The sequence below is a fragment of the Boleophthalmus pectinirostris genome, unplaced genomic scaffold (genome assembly GCF_026225935.1).
Source record: "Boleophthalmus pectinirostris isolate CB_2022bp ecotype Guang Dong unplaced genomic scaffold, ASM2622593v1 HiC_scaffold_17, whole genome shotgun sequence".
NCBI classification, from domain to species: domain Eukaryota; kingdom Metazoa; phylum Chordata; class Actinopteri; order Gobiiformes; family Gobiidae; genus Boleophthalmus; species Boleophthalmus pectinirostris.
In genome coordinates, this window is record NW_026571115.1 from 16,694,205 (window position 1) to 16,713,537 (window position 19,333).

Genomic DNA, 19,333 nt, shown 5'->3' on the forward strand with positions numbered 1-19,333 from the left:
TTAAATTCAATAATTAAACCTAAAAGGTAAATAAAAAGAAAGCTATCTTTTTGAATAGTGCATGTTGGTGGGGTAGGACAAGTGTCTCCTCTATGACATCGTAAAGATGATTTAACAATGCGCCAGATTGTCTGTCATTTCAATTAGTTATTAGTCACTGTCAGTGGTCAGTTGGCTTCGTGTTTTATTTCTGGGTAACAATAAAAAGTATTATGGCTTTTGAATGTGTGCGATCGCCACTTTATGCTCTTATGGGTAACATCTAGTCCAATAAGCTCCTACAGCCACCTGCCTCACTATAATGTAATCTATATGTGGGGGGTGATCTGCCTACGCGCCGCAAATCCCCTGGAGGTTGAGAGCTTTCCTTTGAAAATGGATGTATAAGGGTCCATCCATTTGCCATATTGCTTTTCTCCTTCCAAGACATCACCGTTATTGGAACCACACTGATTTGACGATAGGTTACATAGTGGGCCGCAATATGCAACTCATTCAGATTCTGTATAGGGGTAATATGCAACCCTTTATACTTTAGTGCACATGCTGAGTATGTCTTAGGCTCATTTACCAAGTAGGGAGGATTGCACAGGCCTTTCTCCTCTTCATTAATGTTTCATAGAGGCGGTGCTGAAATTAACAGCATATTTGAATCAGTTCCAGCTTTATTACCACCCTCCTACCCATTTGGCTCCAACTTCACCATTCACAATTTGCTAGTCCATTCAAAAATCAAGGCCGAAAAGGTGATTCTTAAATGCAAATGTGCTTTGTCCCATTGTGCTGTCTTTGCCAGTAGAAGAACAGCATATAAACAAACCATCTCTTGAGGTACAGTTGAACATCACTCTATTTGAATAGGGATTGAAACTCTGCCTTTACGTAAATATAATTAAGTCCTTTCTCTGCATGGGTCATTCACACTGGTTCATTTAACATTGCGTTCACACAGAATAAACTTGGTTGCATCAACTCATTAAAAAGAGAAAATAACAAACAACTGTGAGTCTAATATTAGCAGTGAGCAGACATGCAGGGAATACATTTGCGCACTGCACATGGCACAGGTACCAGTGGTGAAACCAAGGCTTCTTTCAGAGGTACTGTAAGGTCTTCTTACAGTACCTCTGTAACTCGTAACTGTACGAGTTATGAGTTAGAATGAGTTAGTTCAGTCCTGCTTGGGTGTAGCATACATTTTAGTTTAATTTAGTCTTCATTTGAAGCAACAGTGTACAGACACGTTAAGATCAGAAAAAAACAGATGTTCCATACCAGATGATTGCTAAATGGCCAGTTTCCATTTGCAGTCCCTGATTTACAGAAATAAATTATACAACGCAATTAGTCAACAATAAGAACAATTCACACTGTCCACTCTCAGACCCACTCACACCATATCACACATTACCAGAGCAAAGCATTAGGTATTTCCAGCATCACAAATTTCATCTTATCGAATACATATTAACCTACCACTTCTACATATCACTACTGCATCAGTATAGCTTACAAAAAATACAAAATACCAATGTTACACATATTATTATACAGTGTTTGGTATTATGCACTCATTTTCAGTGCTGGCAGGTTTGGTTATTCCATAGACATTTTTAAATGTAATGTAAAGGGTGATTTAATGACAGAAGTCCTATCATCTGTTTTATTTGTTCTCTAACAACTAAGCAACCTCTAAAATGTGTTAAGGATAGCAGCAGCACATCTAATCTGTAGTTATGTTTTCCCAGTTTTGTCTCTCTGTCCCAGACATTCACCAATTAGAAGTGAAGGATGAAACGGCATTTTTAAGTGGTAGATTTGAAACTGAAACTGTCATGGCCGCCCTGCAGAAGCCCATTAGAGAATAGGACAGCGGCAATGGAAACAACAGGAAACCATAGGGGGCAGAAGCAGTCACCCCAGGAAAGTAAGAATTTTAGCATGTTCCTTCTCTTCGCTGGATCCAGAGAAAATTACACTTTATTCCAGCCCTAGTATATGAAAGGAGGGTCAACTGACAGTGAAAATATTAGTGATTGTACTGGCAGTATTTTACCCAGTGGTGTAATGGCAGAATGGATCAGCTTGGAAAATAAGTCCTCAACATTCTGATTAGTGTACACTGTACATCTTGTATTATTGCTGTTTAAATTCAGTAATAAACAATGTAAGTATAGGTTAAAAGTAACTGTATTATCACTATGAGCAAAACAAATTGAGCTGATTAAATTTGCACTATATAACTTTTCTGGTAGAGTGTTCACCACTTGCTTGACTCCATGTTCTCCAGTATGGCATTTCATTAAATTTTTCTACATGGAACCAAGCAGGCAACATCACCTGGCCAAGTTACAGGCCAGATCTGTGGAGAAGTAAGCCTGCTCACAGAATACATGCCTTTGCAGGAGGCTTGAGAAATAAAAACACTTGAATAAATACAACAGATATTTGTTTGACGAAGCATTGGCGTATCCCAGTCAAAGCAATGACATCAGCATGAGACAAGCAGATGGTGGACCCCCCAACAGAAAAGCCCACCATTTAAATAATATAGAGTGGATTGGATTTTGCAATGTTTTGGGTGACATTGCTCTTTCTTCACCAAGTCACCAAAGCTCTGTCAGCTTGTGTGTCCATAGATAACCTTCATAACCCCCAATGCTCCCAACAGACAAAGGTACTGGCTTTCACTGAGGGGAGGGTTTGTGGTTTGGCTGACAGAAGAGAAAGATGGCTCTAATTTCCTGTAGCTTTGTTGAATGCCGACTTTGTGCACAGTTCAAATTTTTTAAAAACAACCACAAGAGAGATCCCTGCTGAGAAAGGGGAACAGGAGACAAAGCTCATGCTGAAATAACACCTTTTGGACAATTCATCCTCAAATTAGAGCAGACAATCCAAAATGAAAAGGCTATGGAAAAGTTCAAAAATGTTTCATGTCACTGAACAAACGTAATGCTTTGTCATTTTTAATAATTACCAGGCGTCAGAGAGATTTTCCCTTGTCCAATTATGCATTAAAGGTGCTTAAATCACTGAAGAGAGGTACCGGATGGACTTCCTCTGGCGATTCATTACGCAGAGTCTGAGTGAGGCAGCCGTAAAGCCCCAGTCAAATGAGATCATAAATCTGTAGCACACTACTTTATGAGCATGACAGAAAGTCTATTATAACTTTCATAAGCAGCACACACAGGGGCCAGGGGCAGCCGCACGGACATGACTTTAGCTGACCCATGTGCAAAAAGGTGATTCACTGTATCTGTGGAAGAGTGTGCAGAATATAAAGGAGAGGAGATAAGAAAATTAAAAAGTCTGAAATTAAGCTTGTTCCTCAGTGAAATATTCATCCTATGCGACATCTTTGGGCTATCAAAGTCACCATTATGAGGCGCTGTTATAAATGACCCATAAATATACTGTGCTTTGATCTAATTTTCAATGAGTAAACTGTTTGTCTGTATATGATTTTGAGGGTGCCACTTCTAAGCTGGAGCAAGTGTGGTATCCTCCCTGTGTTATTGTGCCTTCTTTATGGGTTTGGATTAGCCAAGCATTTGTATAAAACTGGTTTCCTGACCATTCAGTCCCTTCTACATTCTATTCGAATACAGAAGGGTCTGGAACTGGACCATAGAGGGTGAAAATTTTCCATCTAAACTGAGATGATTCAACCACAGCCGCTAATTTGTATCAGACAAATTCCTCACATCACCTCTTGAAAACTGTATTATTAACTGTTACTTAATTAAATAACTGTAACAATACTGCAAAATATATATTCTCTCACCTGAGATAAATGATTCTATTGTTGATTCTGCAAAAATCCATGCTGTTTCTTAGTCCTTTATGTAGTTTTTTCCCCCCCCATTTTTACATTTAAGATGCCATGTTTGTTTTTGACGCAAACAGAGCATGTGTCTCTCTGATAACACCGTCTGGAATCAGGGAGACAGGATACAGCTCCAGATCCACTTGTCTGTATAAAGTTTTGTCAAAATCTGTGATTCTGGCTGGTCAGGTAACAGGTATGGTAGTTTGCACATCCTCCCATGTGCTACTGTGGGTTCTTTTTGGGTACAAAGAGAAACATGTATGGAAAACTCGAGACTCTAATAGTGAACACCTTTGGTTCAAACTAATAATTCTTTTAGCTGTTATTATAATGCACTTCTGTTGACTTGGTAATTAGTGTTCCTCATACTCAGGGCAAAGTTGGACAGAACATTTTCTTAACTATTGGTTAACTTTTTCTTACTTCACTTTTTAAACTTGTGGGTGCTGACTTTCTTGAACTCTCTGTGTCTCGCAAACTATTTTTAACATCCTCGCCCTGCTCTGAGCGAACATTGTTGTGCCTTCAAGACATGAGCTACAGTTGCTTCAATATGTCCTACAAACACACAAAGCTCACACCGCAAAAAGAAACATCTTTCCAAGTTAAAATGACTTGAATTAAGAAAAACATTATCTTGGTTTTTGTAAATTATACATGACAAGTAAAATTATCTTCTAACAGAACAATCCTTTTCGTACATAAAACAGCTTGTTACACTTAAGATAAGAAAACAACACAAAAAATGTAACTACTATTACACTAAAAATAGGAAACAAAATCTTGCATTGCTTTAATCAAGAAAAAAAAAAAGACTTATTCATCAATGGTAGAAAATTTTACTTGTCATGTCAAATAGACTCAAATCAAGGTGAATGTTGTTAGTTTGAGTAATTTGAATATACCTAGATTTTTGCAGCGCAAGGTTTACAGCACACACACATGCACACACTAACATACACACAGAGACACACACTCACTCTAATGTCTAATAAATGATGTGTCCATTGGCCAGCTGTTGGGCTTTCAAATGTAACCCAGCCAGGTCTCACCCAAGGAAAACCGATTACTACAATGAGCGCCGCGTGGTTGCCAGTTAATAATATGACTCTTAAACTCATTGCGCTGCCCTCCCTGCTGCTCCTCTTTCCTTCCTGCTGTCTCCATCCTTCCATCCATCCCTCCATCCTTGGTCTCCCTTTTTCCTAACTCCAACCTGTCCACTCCAGTCTGGCACAGGTTTGACTGACAGTGGAACAAGGGACTGACTTGTTACTGGGGTTGAGCGAAAACTTTTATAGCTTTTGGCCCTGTTAGAAAGAGAGAAAAAAAGATTTGGCAACGAGTTTAACTGTTCGACTGGGAGCAAGAGGGGGTCTATTAAGGCCGACACTTACAGGTGAACACGAAATAAAATAAAGTAAAGTGTTTATCAATCAATTAGAAGTTGTGTTTTAGTTTAATCTGAATTATTATAGCTGTGTTCTGCTTTTTAAAGGTGCACTATGCAACTTTTCTAGTGGAGGATCTGTCATCTGCTTGTCTCCATGGAGATGTTCTTGCTTAATCTGGAATGTTTAAACATATTCAACTAGGATTTATTCATTATGGGTGTTTCGACTGCTCAAAAATACACAAATTTCTTCTATGAATAGGGGCAACTCTCCACAGATCTGAAATGTAATGTGAACATTATAGACAAAGCAATAACATTTCCATGGAGACAAGCAGGTGGTGGAACCTCTACTAGAAATGTTACGTACTACACCTTTAAGTGTCTACTTTTAAAACCTGATTAATAAAAACTACTGACTATATTGATGACACAAATTTTTAATGAAGCATATATATTTTGTACTAAAAGTTTATATCTCATATATAAAAAGATAAAAAAAAACAACAACTAATAAATAATAATAAAAAAGAAATTTGACCTCATTGCACAAGGGCCACACTAAGAAGGCTATAAAGTGGTCCAAGAAACAGTAGTGAAATGGTAACAAACAAGGAAATATGCTTTCTCAATGGGGTCCTGCTAACAGTTCAGCTTTGTGCATCTTTGTACAACTTTTTTTAATCACTGTTGATTTTGAAATATAAACCACAAATTTAATCACAAGCTCAATGACCCAAACATTTTCCACCCTCGTATTTACTCGATAATTGTGTGTGTATAGTCAGTAGTTCAGCATCTATGACATTGTTTGAAATGGATTTGTCAACAGAAATTTGCAAAAACTTGGTAAAAACATTATTTCGTCTCCAGATTGTGTTGACACAAACACTGGACAGAATCGCCACATCTTTACAAGAATGACACGAAAGCTTTTATACCTTTTGGTGCAAGTTGCTGCCACTGTGCCCGCTGCCCTGATAAAAAAAAAAAAAAAAAAACATTTGGCGAACCACTCTCTGGCTGTTAGCTGGGAGCAGAAGAGCTCTATTAAGGCTGGCACTTAGCAGGGAAGGGAGGTGAGAGCTGTGAGAAAACAGTGCATAAACTGTTAACTCCCTGCTAGTTCTTCATTAGAGGAAAATATGGATTGCCGAAGTCTGTTACTAAACTCTCGAAAGAGCAAGCAATACATTCAGGTTAAGTTTCGTTCTCTTTTTAAACTAATCAACTATGTCTAATGATTGTGTGCATGGTGCTGAAGGATCAATCTTGTTTTGTTTACACCTATAATTAGATCTTTTACATAACCGCTAATATAACAAATGCCCTTAACAAGATTACAAGATTGACTTTCATTGTTGTTCCCTCCGCCATGTTGTCCATTCAGCAGAGGACACCTGTCAAAGTTTAAGATAACTCAAATAAATTAAAAGAGACAGGTAGTAAATGTGAAAGTAAGTGCTCAAATAAAAACCTGAGCCCCTGTTGTTTAGGCTTTAATCTATTGTCAAAAATCAATTTTTACGGCAGGCTTTATGGGACTGAATAGTGGATGTGATAAAGTTTACAATGCTGAGGACAGACAGTGGCTGGGTGCAGAGAGGTGACCCCAATCATTTTCGGGGCCCTGTTGATATGGCGTCTTCAGATGGGTTATATTTTCTCCTGCTTCATAGCTCTCTTAAGTCATATACCAAAGTGACAATACTGCCTGCCCTTCAGAATAGGACATTTCACACCAGCTTTGTGATTTCTTATTACTTTACACAATGGTGACTTTTCGTGCTACAGCTATAAAGGTTACACATACAAAATTAAATCATGGTGAAATATGAACTCTCAGAAGTAGCAAGTATCCAAGGAAAAATATAGACACCGTCACTCACTCGGCGTGTGATGTAGGCTGACCAATCGGAAGAATGAGTTGCATTTAACAGAGAAGCACTTAATGTTAAAGACAATGTGTTGACGACCTCACTAAAACAAGAATCAGATCACTATTCGATCTTGGCACCATGCTGCCCAACCCACACGCACATACTGTTACTGCATTTGAGATATAGCCTTATTCAAATAGTTTAAGTATTGACAACCAAACAGACAAAACTGGGTGTATTCTGGCTGTTTATATCTATATCTGGTAAAATTTTATTGGGAAAAGGCCAAGATGTTACTCATGTGAGCTGTATTTTAGGCTAGAGGCATTTCCACCCACTTATTATTTTTAGCATCTGGACATCATGCCCACAGTGCTTTACACTATACCAAGAATACATTTATGTAACGTTTCATTGATTTTACAAGTAAATTTGTTCGAAAGTGACTGTATTTTGAAAGCTTTGTTATAGATGGCGGCATACTAATTTATTTTTTAATTTGTTATATTGGGCACTGTGAGTTATGGGCAAGTGTCTTGGCAGAGATATTTGTTCTTCAAGTCTATGTAATTTATAATATAGATTCTACATTCATATTTTATAATATCCCACTTAACACTATTTTACATATACTGAGTATTTTATGAAGCCTATTTTGGTATAAATCAGTAACATATTTTAGCATATTTAACAGTACAGCTCAAAGCATATATTTTCCATAGCCCTATGTACGCTCCATTCAAGACATGTCTGACTAACAATGTTTCTCTATAGAGTGTAAACGTTATGAAATGTGGTATAGACTTGCCCAAAGCCTAATTGAACATGTCAGGCTAGTGTCAGTGTGTCAGTGTTGCTCTGCTCATTAAAAAATCCAGTTTTGCTCCAGATGTGCTCGAGTGGGCAGGCGGCGCTGAGTGGCACCGGAGTCAGTCAGCTGTGCTCCTGGATCAGCTGTTTAGACACGAGAAACGCACAAACTACTGAAGCAGACTTGGAAAATAGCTGTGAGCTGAGCCACGCATGGGTGCCACAGAGGAGAGAAGAACAGAGCCATGGCCACTGGCAGACTAGCACCAAGTGTCAAAACGCTCTGGTTTGATTGTATTTGATTGGTGCTCCAAACGTTATCTGAGTCATAATCACTGCACAGATCATCACACACAAATGTGTCATTAAAAGTGATGGCACTTTGAGGCGAGGATTCATATTAAAACTTGGTGCTATTGTTTATGACGACAGGATGTTCTTGTCTCCAAGGAGAGACGTTTTCCATCAAACCACCTCAATTATATTAAACTTTGATGAAACTTACTTCAATAGCTCACTTTCTCTCCTCAGTACTTATGAATGAAGGCTGCTTCAAGGAATATATCCTCCAGATACAGCCTCATTGTAGCTCATCTTTTGAAATGCAAATGATGGTGCCTTGATTAAAACTTTGATACCAAACAATGTTATGAAACCCTTTGAGCACTACTGTGCCTTTAACCACCTAATGAGATTATCTTGTGGAAAATGTGAGAATTTTGGATAAAGACGAAAGCCAAATCCAATTACTAATGCACACCTTGCTGCAAATAAAGAAGGCAAATGGCAGAATGTTGTATTTCAACAAACAGTGCTAAATTATGAAAGTCGTTCTCAGACAGATGGACCTTTACTCATGAGAGCAGCCCGCTTTAAGACAACTCACTGTGCATATTCGAACACCAAATCACTGCATGAAGTGAGCATGCAAGCACACACTGACGCAGATGGTTCTACCCCTCCTGGGATGTTTAATTTCTCTTAATCATTTTAACAGACAAGGGCTGTGTTGAATGAGACTGGGCCAACAAAGACATAGGAGGCAATCATTGACTGCCGATGCACAAGTTAATTAGTAATTCCATCACTTGAGATTTGTGTTTGATTAAAGTATTCCCTTCCACTCTCTAAACTTCCAAATGAATGTGTAATACTATAGTTCAATACCACAGTCACACAGTCTGCACCTCACTATCCTGCCCCAGCGCCTCTAAATGAGAGCTGCTTCCCTGAGCCCCGAGCACCCTGACACATCAGATCAGTCTGAACATCACTCAGAGCGCCTCTCGATCCGTCAAGTTGGCAAAAACATATGATTTATCCCAACCAACCCCAGTGCAATTTCTTTCCCTTTTAGAGCCATTCACAACCTTCTTTGTTATTCACAGTATAACTATGACATCAACGTACAGCCTCAGTAGACATTGCACACAGAACTGCATTTTCATAGTATATCATTTTACCCATGATGAAAATACATGCAAGAATAAACTATCAATTATATTTTTATGGATAACTTTCAATAACACTCAAACAGCACTAACTTATCAACATGTGTCACATACTCCCCAGCCTCTGGCATTGCTCATACATCTTTTTTTCCCATCATTTTACTATTACAAGAAAGACTACTAACTTACTGCTACTAACTTGTACATTTCTTTTTTTTTGATACTTCAGATAAATAGACAGAAATTAATACATACGCTGACGATTCTTTCAGAGGTGCCACCCCTGGAGATGCTGGTACCATTAAGTCCCACGAGAGAAGGCAGCGTCTGGGACATCCAGTTGGTGACCATGGCCATAGTACTGAGCACCGCCCCGATCTTCAGCATGGGGACACTCATGTTGTCAGCCTCCTTTTGGGCTCCCCCGTGCCCTACCCTGCCCTACCTTACACCGGACCCCACTATCGCCCCTGTAATTCCTATAGGCACAGTGAAGCAGCCAGCCAGACCAGCGTGGTAGCTTTCAATGCACCGTGACTGAGCTCATCCACCAAAGGGACAGCTGGAGACCGGTGAGGGGAGAAATGCTCACATCCAGAGGCACCGCGACTGTCTCCCCCCCTTACCTACCCCTCCCTCTCGCTCATCCCCAGTCCCCCCCCGCGCGTTTCTTTCTCTCTCTCTTTCTCTCTCTCCCATCAGCTTCCTCAAGATGCAGGGCTGCGCATTGGCTGCCTCTTCCCCTCCCAATCAGCCTCGGCTCTGTTCTCGCCAGCGCTTTTTTCCCCTGTATCAATCCTTGGCTCTTATTTTCTTTGACATTTCCTTGTTTTTCTCTGACTCATATGGCGGTGTGTCAGGGCTATAACATCATACATGTGCACAAAGATCAAGGGTAGCATGAGCTCATAAGGCTACATAGAATGACATATAGCCTCTAAACTGTTGTAGACTGAAAGTATCTACAGAGATAAAGTGCTGGCCAGGGGCATTGCGGGAGTTGTGGTCAAATAAGGAACCGTATAAATCAAATGGATGTGAGGGGGGTCTTGACAGTTAATCCTTTATTTTGTTTATAATGCATTACTAGCTACTTCTGCTTGGAGCTGTTTTCTAATTTTAGTTACTTTCAGTGTCTTTTTAAGATATGTCGCTCGCTAATACATAATAGAGATTCATATTTTAGAATCTATGTTCTAAGTTTGGAACAAGTTTTGAATAGTTGGACAAAACTGCCTACTATGGCTTTATTGTAGGGTATACTTTACATTGAAATGCATACATAAACATATTTACTCAACTCTTTAAAATCAGTCATACTTTTTTCACTTTTGTCCTTGCAACAACTTTGGGCAATGTGCTACTGTGTCATTAAACAGCCGAACAGCCATGCATTATAATGACAGAGTAGCTGCCGAGACAAAATGCCCAGGTCATCTCTCCCTCACTCTCTCTGTGCCTCCAGGTCTGCTGACTTATTCGTTTTGTCAGTGGTGGATGGTGCGCCTGCCCTGGCTGCCACACTGGCTGACTGATAGGGGCTCCTCGGTGTGGGGCGTATGCTGAACTCTTATGAGAAGAGACAGCTTTCTGTGCCCCATCCAGAATCTGTCAGCCCTCCTCAGTTCACCTGTTGGCTTCAACGTCACCCACAGGTCTGTCAGGCTCATTGAGAACAATTCATGAGTGCATACTGCTCCCTTGTGGTTAAGCGAAGAATTGCATCTACCTCTGTATGGCTAAAAAATCTGTTGCTGCAGACATGACTTCTGGACTTGAAGGAACAAGTGACCAAGTAAAAACATAAGACGATCACTCTTATGTTAAAGGTGCACTATGGAACTTTTGTGGTAGAGGATCCGCCACTTGTTTGACTCCATGTAGTTAATTGTTTTTTTTCCAGGATTTCTATCGTGTGGCATTTATGTTAACCATGGAGATAAGCAGGCCACGTCACCAGGCAAAGTTACAGGCCCCTCTATGGAGAAGTGGATCTGCTCACAGTAACAATACATTTCTTTTACATACATGGTAGTTTTGAGAAATAAAAACATCTGGAAATTAATAAATACATCATATATTTGTTTAACGCTATGCTGTAGAACATTCCAAAGCAATAAAATTACCTCTCCACCAGAAAAGTTATAAAGTGCACCTTTAAATATATTATTTTTGCTAACTAAAACTAAAAGGATTTACATTTTTAGCACATAGGTGATTATTAGGCTATGTTTTATAGCAAAAAACAAACAAAAATCAGGTAGTATGTATGAATTCACCAAAGTATAATGGTGCACAACAATAAATGCTCTTTGTCACAATCAAATGACATGAAAGTTTGAAGTGTCCAGTTAATGCAATAACGCCTTTGTCCACATGGGAGCAGCAAAGGCCTATAACTGCCCTCAATATACGTTGCTGAAATCTGGCGTCAGACTAAGTAGATTAAAGTGACAGTCCATTAAAATGCTGCTAATTAAAGCAATTAATTATTGATTGAGGAGACCAACCTTCCTGTGTACAGTCTGACTGTGGCCATGCACTGTGATAAATGATTAATACTGCTGGGAATTTCAACCTGTTGTTTCAAGAGTTCAAATCAACCGCTGCACCCAACCTTTTGTATCCCTGTCAGCAGAATATGCCTCTAACAGCTCATCGAAACATCTCAGCAACTATATGGGCCTTAGATGTTTTTTTTTTTTTTTTTTACTGGCCACAATAAATAGACTTGTCACGATAATTACTATATTGACTTATCGTTCAATATATAAAAGCAAGAACAATTTTGGGGTTAATATTTATCATTTTGTACAACTGGGAACTGCTTTGTCTTTTGCTTTTTTAAGATTTAATCTGTAAAAGGTTGAATTAATAACTTCTATGACTCATTACAAATGCAAATTACGTACTAAACTGTTTCATTCTGCTGTTTATTTATTGCACCTCATGATTTTTTAACAGTGTAATAGATTTAGAATTGTTTTTGTGGTTTAAATCTGCTCTTGGGTTTTTGTGTCAGTGACATAAATTAATTTCAGTATTATCGTTTATCATCTATAATGACGAGAGAACCTAGTGACAATAATAGCCTGAAACAATAATTATGAGCACTATAATTTCTCACATTTACAACAATTCAGAGTCAAAATTGATTTCTCCAAACTTGCCAATTTTTCTATCAACCTTTTGTGCTTCCTAATCAGCCTACATTGTGTACTTCTTAGCAGCCACAGTTACAGTAATGTGTACAATATGTGGTCAGGTCAAATGGCAGGCTTTGTGAAGAGCTGTCTATAGGAACAATGTGTATAATTGTCATGCTGAGGACAATGCAAAGTACTATATATGCCAGTGTGGTGGTGTGTGTCAGTCCACTGTCTAATCACAGTGTGCTGGCAGACCAAGCTCTCATTAAATATCAGCTAGAGACCATTTAACCTGTATTCATTTAATGCCTTTTGATTAATTTTCACAGCATTTCCTTGTCAGTTCCATTTTAATAATTGGCCAGCCTCATTTTGTCTGCGTCCGCTTTATCATTATCATCCATTCTCTCACTCACTTTTGTCCTCTCATTCTCTGGCTTTTATTTAGCCCTGCTCCCTGTCTCTGTCTCTTCTGGCTTGCTGCTGGCAATGGGTGAAAATATCATGTCATGGGTTTCTATTTTACCCTGTGTGTGTCCTTTGCAACGCTGTTTCTGTCTCATGCTTTGTTACTGCTCTCATCTTCCCTCTTATATGTCTGTTAGCTTCAGTTTACAAGTAGTTTGCTATACAGACATGCTGTGCTGTATTTTTGCACATCTTTTGTCATTTTCAACTAAAGCTTTATGAACAACAAAATCTCTTCTTCTCTCCTCTCTGCCTGTGGGTATGCTCTATAAAGGGCACTTTTAATCAGTTCAAATGGGGAAAATGCCCAACAACTGCAGAGCCGGCAACATTTGTGCACACCCATGGATGGCACTAGAGCTCCACTCAGCCCTCAGGCCATAAGGACAAGTTATGACTGAGAAAGTCTCACTGGGAGGCTAGCAAGGTAGTCAAAGAAATGCTATATGATGGGTCAAGAGCTTCTGGACATATAAGGAAGGTGTTTATCTAATCTAAATCTTTTTTTTTTTTTTTTTTTTTCATGTGCTTACATTTGGGTAGGACAAAAAATAGTGCCGGTGAGTTACATCTTTTGAGATTGATGAAGTGCAGTTCCAAAAAGCAGTGCTACAATGACATCTTGGACTGGAACTGTATTGCACATTTTATTTTTTCAGTCATAATCTTGTCTTGTCTCCCTCTTGGGGGCCATATCTTGTGTCAAGTCTCATCTTGGTAATTGTGTCTAATCCTACCCCTAGTAGTTATGATGTCCAGTATAGTGTGTCTGTTGCAGTATTTTTATTAGTTCATAAATTGATTGACTATTTATATTACATTATTTCCTACCTTGTGACGTAATTATTTATAAACATTTTAGCTTTAATTTTGGCTTAGATGAATTAGCAATGGCAATTAGCAATATACTTAGGTTTCAGCTTCCTGTTACATACAACATAGGAAGGTCTTTTTCACATGCAAAAGATATAATATTTGTTTTTAATTGTTAATCACTATGGCATAATTCTGAACCCCATGAACTGAAGCTATTGTGCAGCCATACTGTGAAAAACACATGAAGCACACATGCACACATATTACAATAGACTACACTATGAATCCTAGTTGAGTTCTGCTTTTTTCCAGTTGAGATGCAGAACCAAATGACACCTCTTGTAATTATCCCGGTTGTAGAAATGCAGCGCTGTGTGGCTGCGGTGGTGGTGCTGCATTTAAAACCCTGGCTGCTCTCGTCTGTCTCTGAGAATTCTGGCCATTTTGTCTGAGTCATAACTCATTAATTAGATGATGGACACGTCCGCCTGCCGCCTTCAAAAAGCATCAGGATCAACATTAGTGTAAACAAACCGTAACCTCATTACCATGGCAACCCTGTACATGGTGTAAATAGGCTGTACCCCTGGGTTTAGGCTGCGGATAGTGTGGTGATGTTTTGACATAGTGTTAGATCTATTAAGACTCCTGGGGGATTATGAATTATTAGATTTTATAACAGGCAGATGCACCTACTGTACAGTCAACACATGTATGGGGTGACCTCTGCATGCTAATCTGGAGTACTCATTCTATCAGTGTTAATAAATTCACTGTTTTCAATTACACTCACTGCAGAGTACGCCTGTACAGAAATGATGACATTGCATTTGGACTTTAACCTGATTTTACTCTGTCAAGATGCTCCTGATCTCTGAGGCTGACTGCTACATGATACAATTTAAAAAAATCCAATCTCTTGCTTATACGTTGGGTTCAAAAATGTCATAGCCATTTTTTAACAATAAATTAAAATGTGCTACTTGTTACAGTGAAATGCCACAGAAGTTAGCCAATTAGTTTTACAGTTTGGAGCAGGGAGTGCATGGACCCATTTCTATTACCCGTTTTAGATCAATATTGCAGCTTAAAATGAATGATTTTTGTTTGTTTGTTATAATTTATCAATAAACAGCCCAAGCACAATATGTCTCCCAGTAGTATACAAGTGTTAAAATGTGTGCGTGCAGTCAAATAATGCAACCCAAAACAAATGAACAAAGCTAAGCATAATTTTAGATGAGCTGATAAGTATCCAAACTTCTCAATGAGCAGAATGCTCATTGAGGGACAATTTGTGGTCAATGTAATGCATGCATGTGCACATGTCTCTCCATGTGTCTGCGTACTGTCCTCTCATTGATTTTTGTCATGTCTCAGCCTCTCTCCGTGTCTGTGTGCTTGCCTGAGCAGAGCTGTCTCTCCACTGCTCTGTGAAGCCTGTACAGCCCTAATGGTGGGATCTGTCATGGAGCTGGGTGAGCTGTGACAGGGACATGACAAGACACTGGACTCTGGCTTAGACTCTACTGAACCGAGGCCAAAGTCTGGATCAAAACAGCTTAACAGCACAGGGCCTATCCCAATAGTGCTTAACTACAATAACATCTGTTAACAGGTGAGAGGCAGGGGCTCCAGTGGGAACACACAGGAAGGGAAATCAATAGTGAAAGTGGGTCTGCCAGGTTGCATTGACTGTAACATATAACACCCAATGAAATACATATGACCATGCATGCAAATTTTCCATCTATTTCAGTCAAATATAGACAGACTGAAGCCTTGAAGATTGAGTGTCTAAAAATAAGTAGTTAAAAGTGGAAAAAAAAAAAAAAAGTCTGATGGATTTTTGATTTAATGTTGGCCTTTGTAAAATTACTTTGCTGAACAGATGACAGCTGCTTTGGAAATTACTTTTTTCATTTCCCAACAAAAACATTCATGACTTTTTTCAATTTATTGTTTCCCACATGGTGTTTTCTTGTAATGAACAAACAGGGGAAAAAACTAGTACCTTTACAGGCATCCACTATTCCCTATCTACTCTGCTAAACACGTGGTACCTAAACTTAAAGTCAAGACAGATCTTATAAACTGTAAAAAAATACATGGTACATTACTTATAAACATACAGATAGACTGGTGCAAGAATAAACCTTGGAATACTTGGTTTGATGGGATAGAACTGAAAATACATACAGTAGTTTTACCTCTGTTTTACATCAGCTAAATGGCAGTGTATGGGAAAAAAATATAAAAATGCAAATGAGTTCTAAAACAGAATGTCTCTGGTCCTCCTACTTTCATTTACCAAAATAAAAGTATTACAATTTCTTTTTATTTGTCAGCTTGTAACTATTGTGCAATTTTGAGTTTTGGTCCTTAACATTACAGCTACTAAATTACATTTATGGAAATACCTCCACATATATTTGCTGCCTATGTACAAACAAGAAGTAAAAGTGATACTTCACCAAAAGAAAAAACAGTCAAGATTTTTTGTAAAATATAACATGAACTAGCGTCATCATCAATCCAGCGTTTTCATTTCCGATACCGATCCCGATACTATAGCTTTAGTATCTGCCGAAACCCAATATCAACTGATACAAGTGCAGAGACTGAAAACAGCATTTATTTCCTTAAAACAAAAACAAAATAAGACAAAGCCAATCCAAATGTAGGTGTTATTTATCTCTCAAGTAACTTAAGTAACACCTGTGTATAAATACAACTCTATAATTCAGCCATCATGGACCACTAAATAGTCACATTATATAAATGTATATGTCTAATCAGGATATCCGCTGATCAATATTTGGAAACCAATATCTGAAACTACAAATTTTTCAATGCCATTTTTTAGTGATATGAGTCTAACTGGTCATATGCTAACCAGGTAATTGCACTGGGCTGTGACAGGAGCTAATCAACAGTAGATTTTGTAGCAGGCCCTGCTCACTTAAGCCCCCTGTTACCCACATTGAACATTCGCATTTGGATTGATTGCTGCTGATTACGCCCCTGATTACAATCCACATAGTCAATGGGAGGTTATACAGTGTTATTTCTTGGGCATTTGCTCAGAACAAGTCTTATATGCTGGAATATGAGATGGTTCAATCACACACAAGCAGGGGTGTAGCACATTTAGCTTGAGGCACGCTAAAGAAAAGGCTTGATCATTGCAATAGTTCAGAATGCCACAGAACGGCAATCAGCTGCTGTGGTGGTGCATTCTGGGTAACAGCACGGCTCTACCCAGCTCCGAACCGATGCCAACCGCACCATCTGAATACAACCCCGCACGCTACTTCCTGTTGCAAAATGTGCCCAGATGAATTGCCCGCCCACATCTCATCCATACTTACGAATCTGCACAATTACTATAATAACTTCCTGGCTTATACAGTACAACCACCTGATTACTACGCCCCTCTTTACCAAAATCATAATTTCTCGTCGAGCAACTGTGGCGTCCTGACCTTTTCTACCATCCAGCTAATCAAACATTTTCTGTGTGGGCTATGGGAAGCTATTCCTGCAAGTGAAATAATTACTGCTGCAAATTGGGAGCCCTCAGACCAGCACAAAGGTAGCCAGAGCTCAAAGAAGGCCTGTTAATTGAGGCTACTCTGTGTAGCCGTGAGCCTCTTCAGAATGCCCTTCAACCAACTCGTGTTGTCAGCAGGAAGCATCTCATTTGTCACACCAACTTTTCCACAGATCACCGCAGGACACCCATGCTTTGAGATTATATGTATAAAATCAGTTTCAAAATAGATGCACGCGTGTTTAGACAGCTGAAGCATACTATCACTGATCTAAAGTTTCATGTTGTAGCTAGGGTGGGAGGGTGATACTAACAAAATAAATATATATACTGTATATATTTTAATTTTCAGATGATATTTTAACAAGGCATCAGAGGATGTGCTAAAATGTTATACATTTTCTTGCTATTTCTCACCCTACTGTAGTTGTAGCTGTAATTCTAAAAATACATTGGGTTATATATTCATTCATCATACAAATGGTGTTTGAATTTTTGCAAACACTATCTTAGCAATAGTGGGTCTATAATTAGAATGTTTAGCCACAAACCCAAAGGTTGACAGCTTGATTCAATTCCAAAGCCTGCTGTTGTTGCCACTGGGCAATACACTGTTGCCTGCAAAGAAATGTGTGTGGAGAGGAGCCATAGAAGCAAATTGCCATTTCTGTTTTCGGGGTAACATATCACCACATCTAGAACAGATATTACTGACTACTGGTACTTCATTATTATTATTAAAAGGAACATAATTGAACATTCCCTACCATTTGGAACAGGGTCATAGTTAAAAACAGTACTGTAGAGACTTACCAATTCAAGGTTCAGGTGTGAGTACTGTAAGGCCAGTGGCTTTGGTGAAGGATGTGAACTGAAATAAATAAACTAACTACAACTACTCCAATTCTTTATGCAGGTTAATTAATGTCAGCTAACAATGGCCACAGTAATCATCTTGCACAGTACACATTTGTGAAGTGTGATTTGTATGTATCTCTCTCTAACTCTCTCGCCCATTTGTGTCCTGTCTGCAGGTCATTATGCTCCGAGAGGCTGTAACATTTAATTAGGGAGACATTATTAGAACAACACAGGCCGACTGAGCAGAAGTGCTGAGAAATCCCAAAACTGCCCCTAACTCAATACTACATTTACACACACAAAGTTATGGGATCATTTCATTAGGACAATGGGGGAAACTAATTACTGTGCGTGATTGGACAGCAGCAGGAAATTCTATAAAGCAAGTACCTCACAAATATTTGAGTCTATCTTAACTTAAAAGTAATCTCAACTAATCAAATATTTTTGCATTACTAAATAAGGACAAACTAAACTAAACTGATGGGAGGACTAAGGGATGATTTTAATCCAGACAAAAACTAAATCACACTTAAAGAGCATTCAGGATTGATCTAAGACCAATTAAAGGTTACAGGTTGTTCCTTTTTTATTTTTTTATTTTGCGAACATCAATATTTACAACATGAAGTGCATATTAAGGTAAAAGAGAGAATAACATTAAGTGAATATACTAAAGTGAGGGGAATATTGGAAGCAAAACAAAGATTTGTAGTAAAGTACTTGTCAAGGTGATTGTTCCTTTTAATAAAACTCAACCCAAAACATGTACCGTAAGTAAAATCCCATAGCTAAGGTAGTCCTGACCAAGCCTGCCTCACAGAGATGGGGAGATGGAGAGATGGAGATGGGTCCCCAGGCATGGTACTGTGGCATTGAAGGATGAGTCAAATGCAGAGGACAAATGTCCCTGTGGGGACAATAATGTTAAATAAAGTGGCCTATATAGTCCCATAAAATTATCTGAACTTAACCAGGACCAAAAGTCTGAAGTGGTCTAAAGTTTTAATCAAAATTTGAGAATAACAATGTTTAAATTGTATCTCTACGAGTCAAAAGGTTAGACTTACCCTCTCATTCAATGTATGCAAATATATGAAGTACGATGTATGGAATT

At 38.7% G+C, this 19,333-nt stretch overlaps 1 protein-coding gene across 1 annotated transcript in view; it reads right to left on the reverse strand.

Moving 5' to 3' along the window:
* Positions 1–9,768, reverse strand: part of olfm2a (olfactomedin 2a) — a 29,904-nt gene extending 20,136 nt beyond the window's left edge. The window contains 1 exon segment of the mRNA XM_020935615.2: positions 9,625–9,768. Coding sequence (XP_020791274.1) covers positions 9,625–9,768 — 144 coding nt within the window.
* Between the last annotated feature and the right edge of the window lie 9,565 nt (positions 9,769–19,333).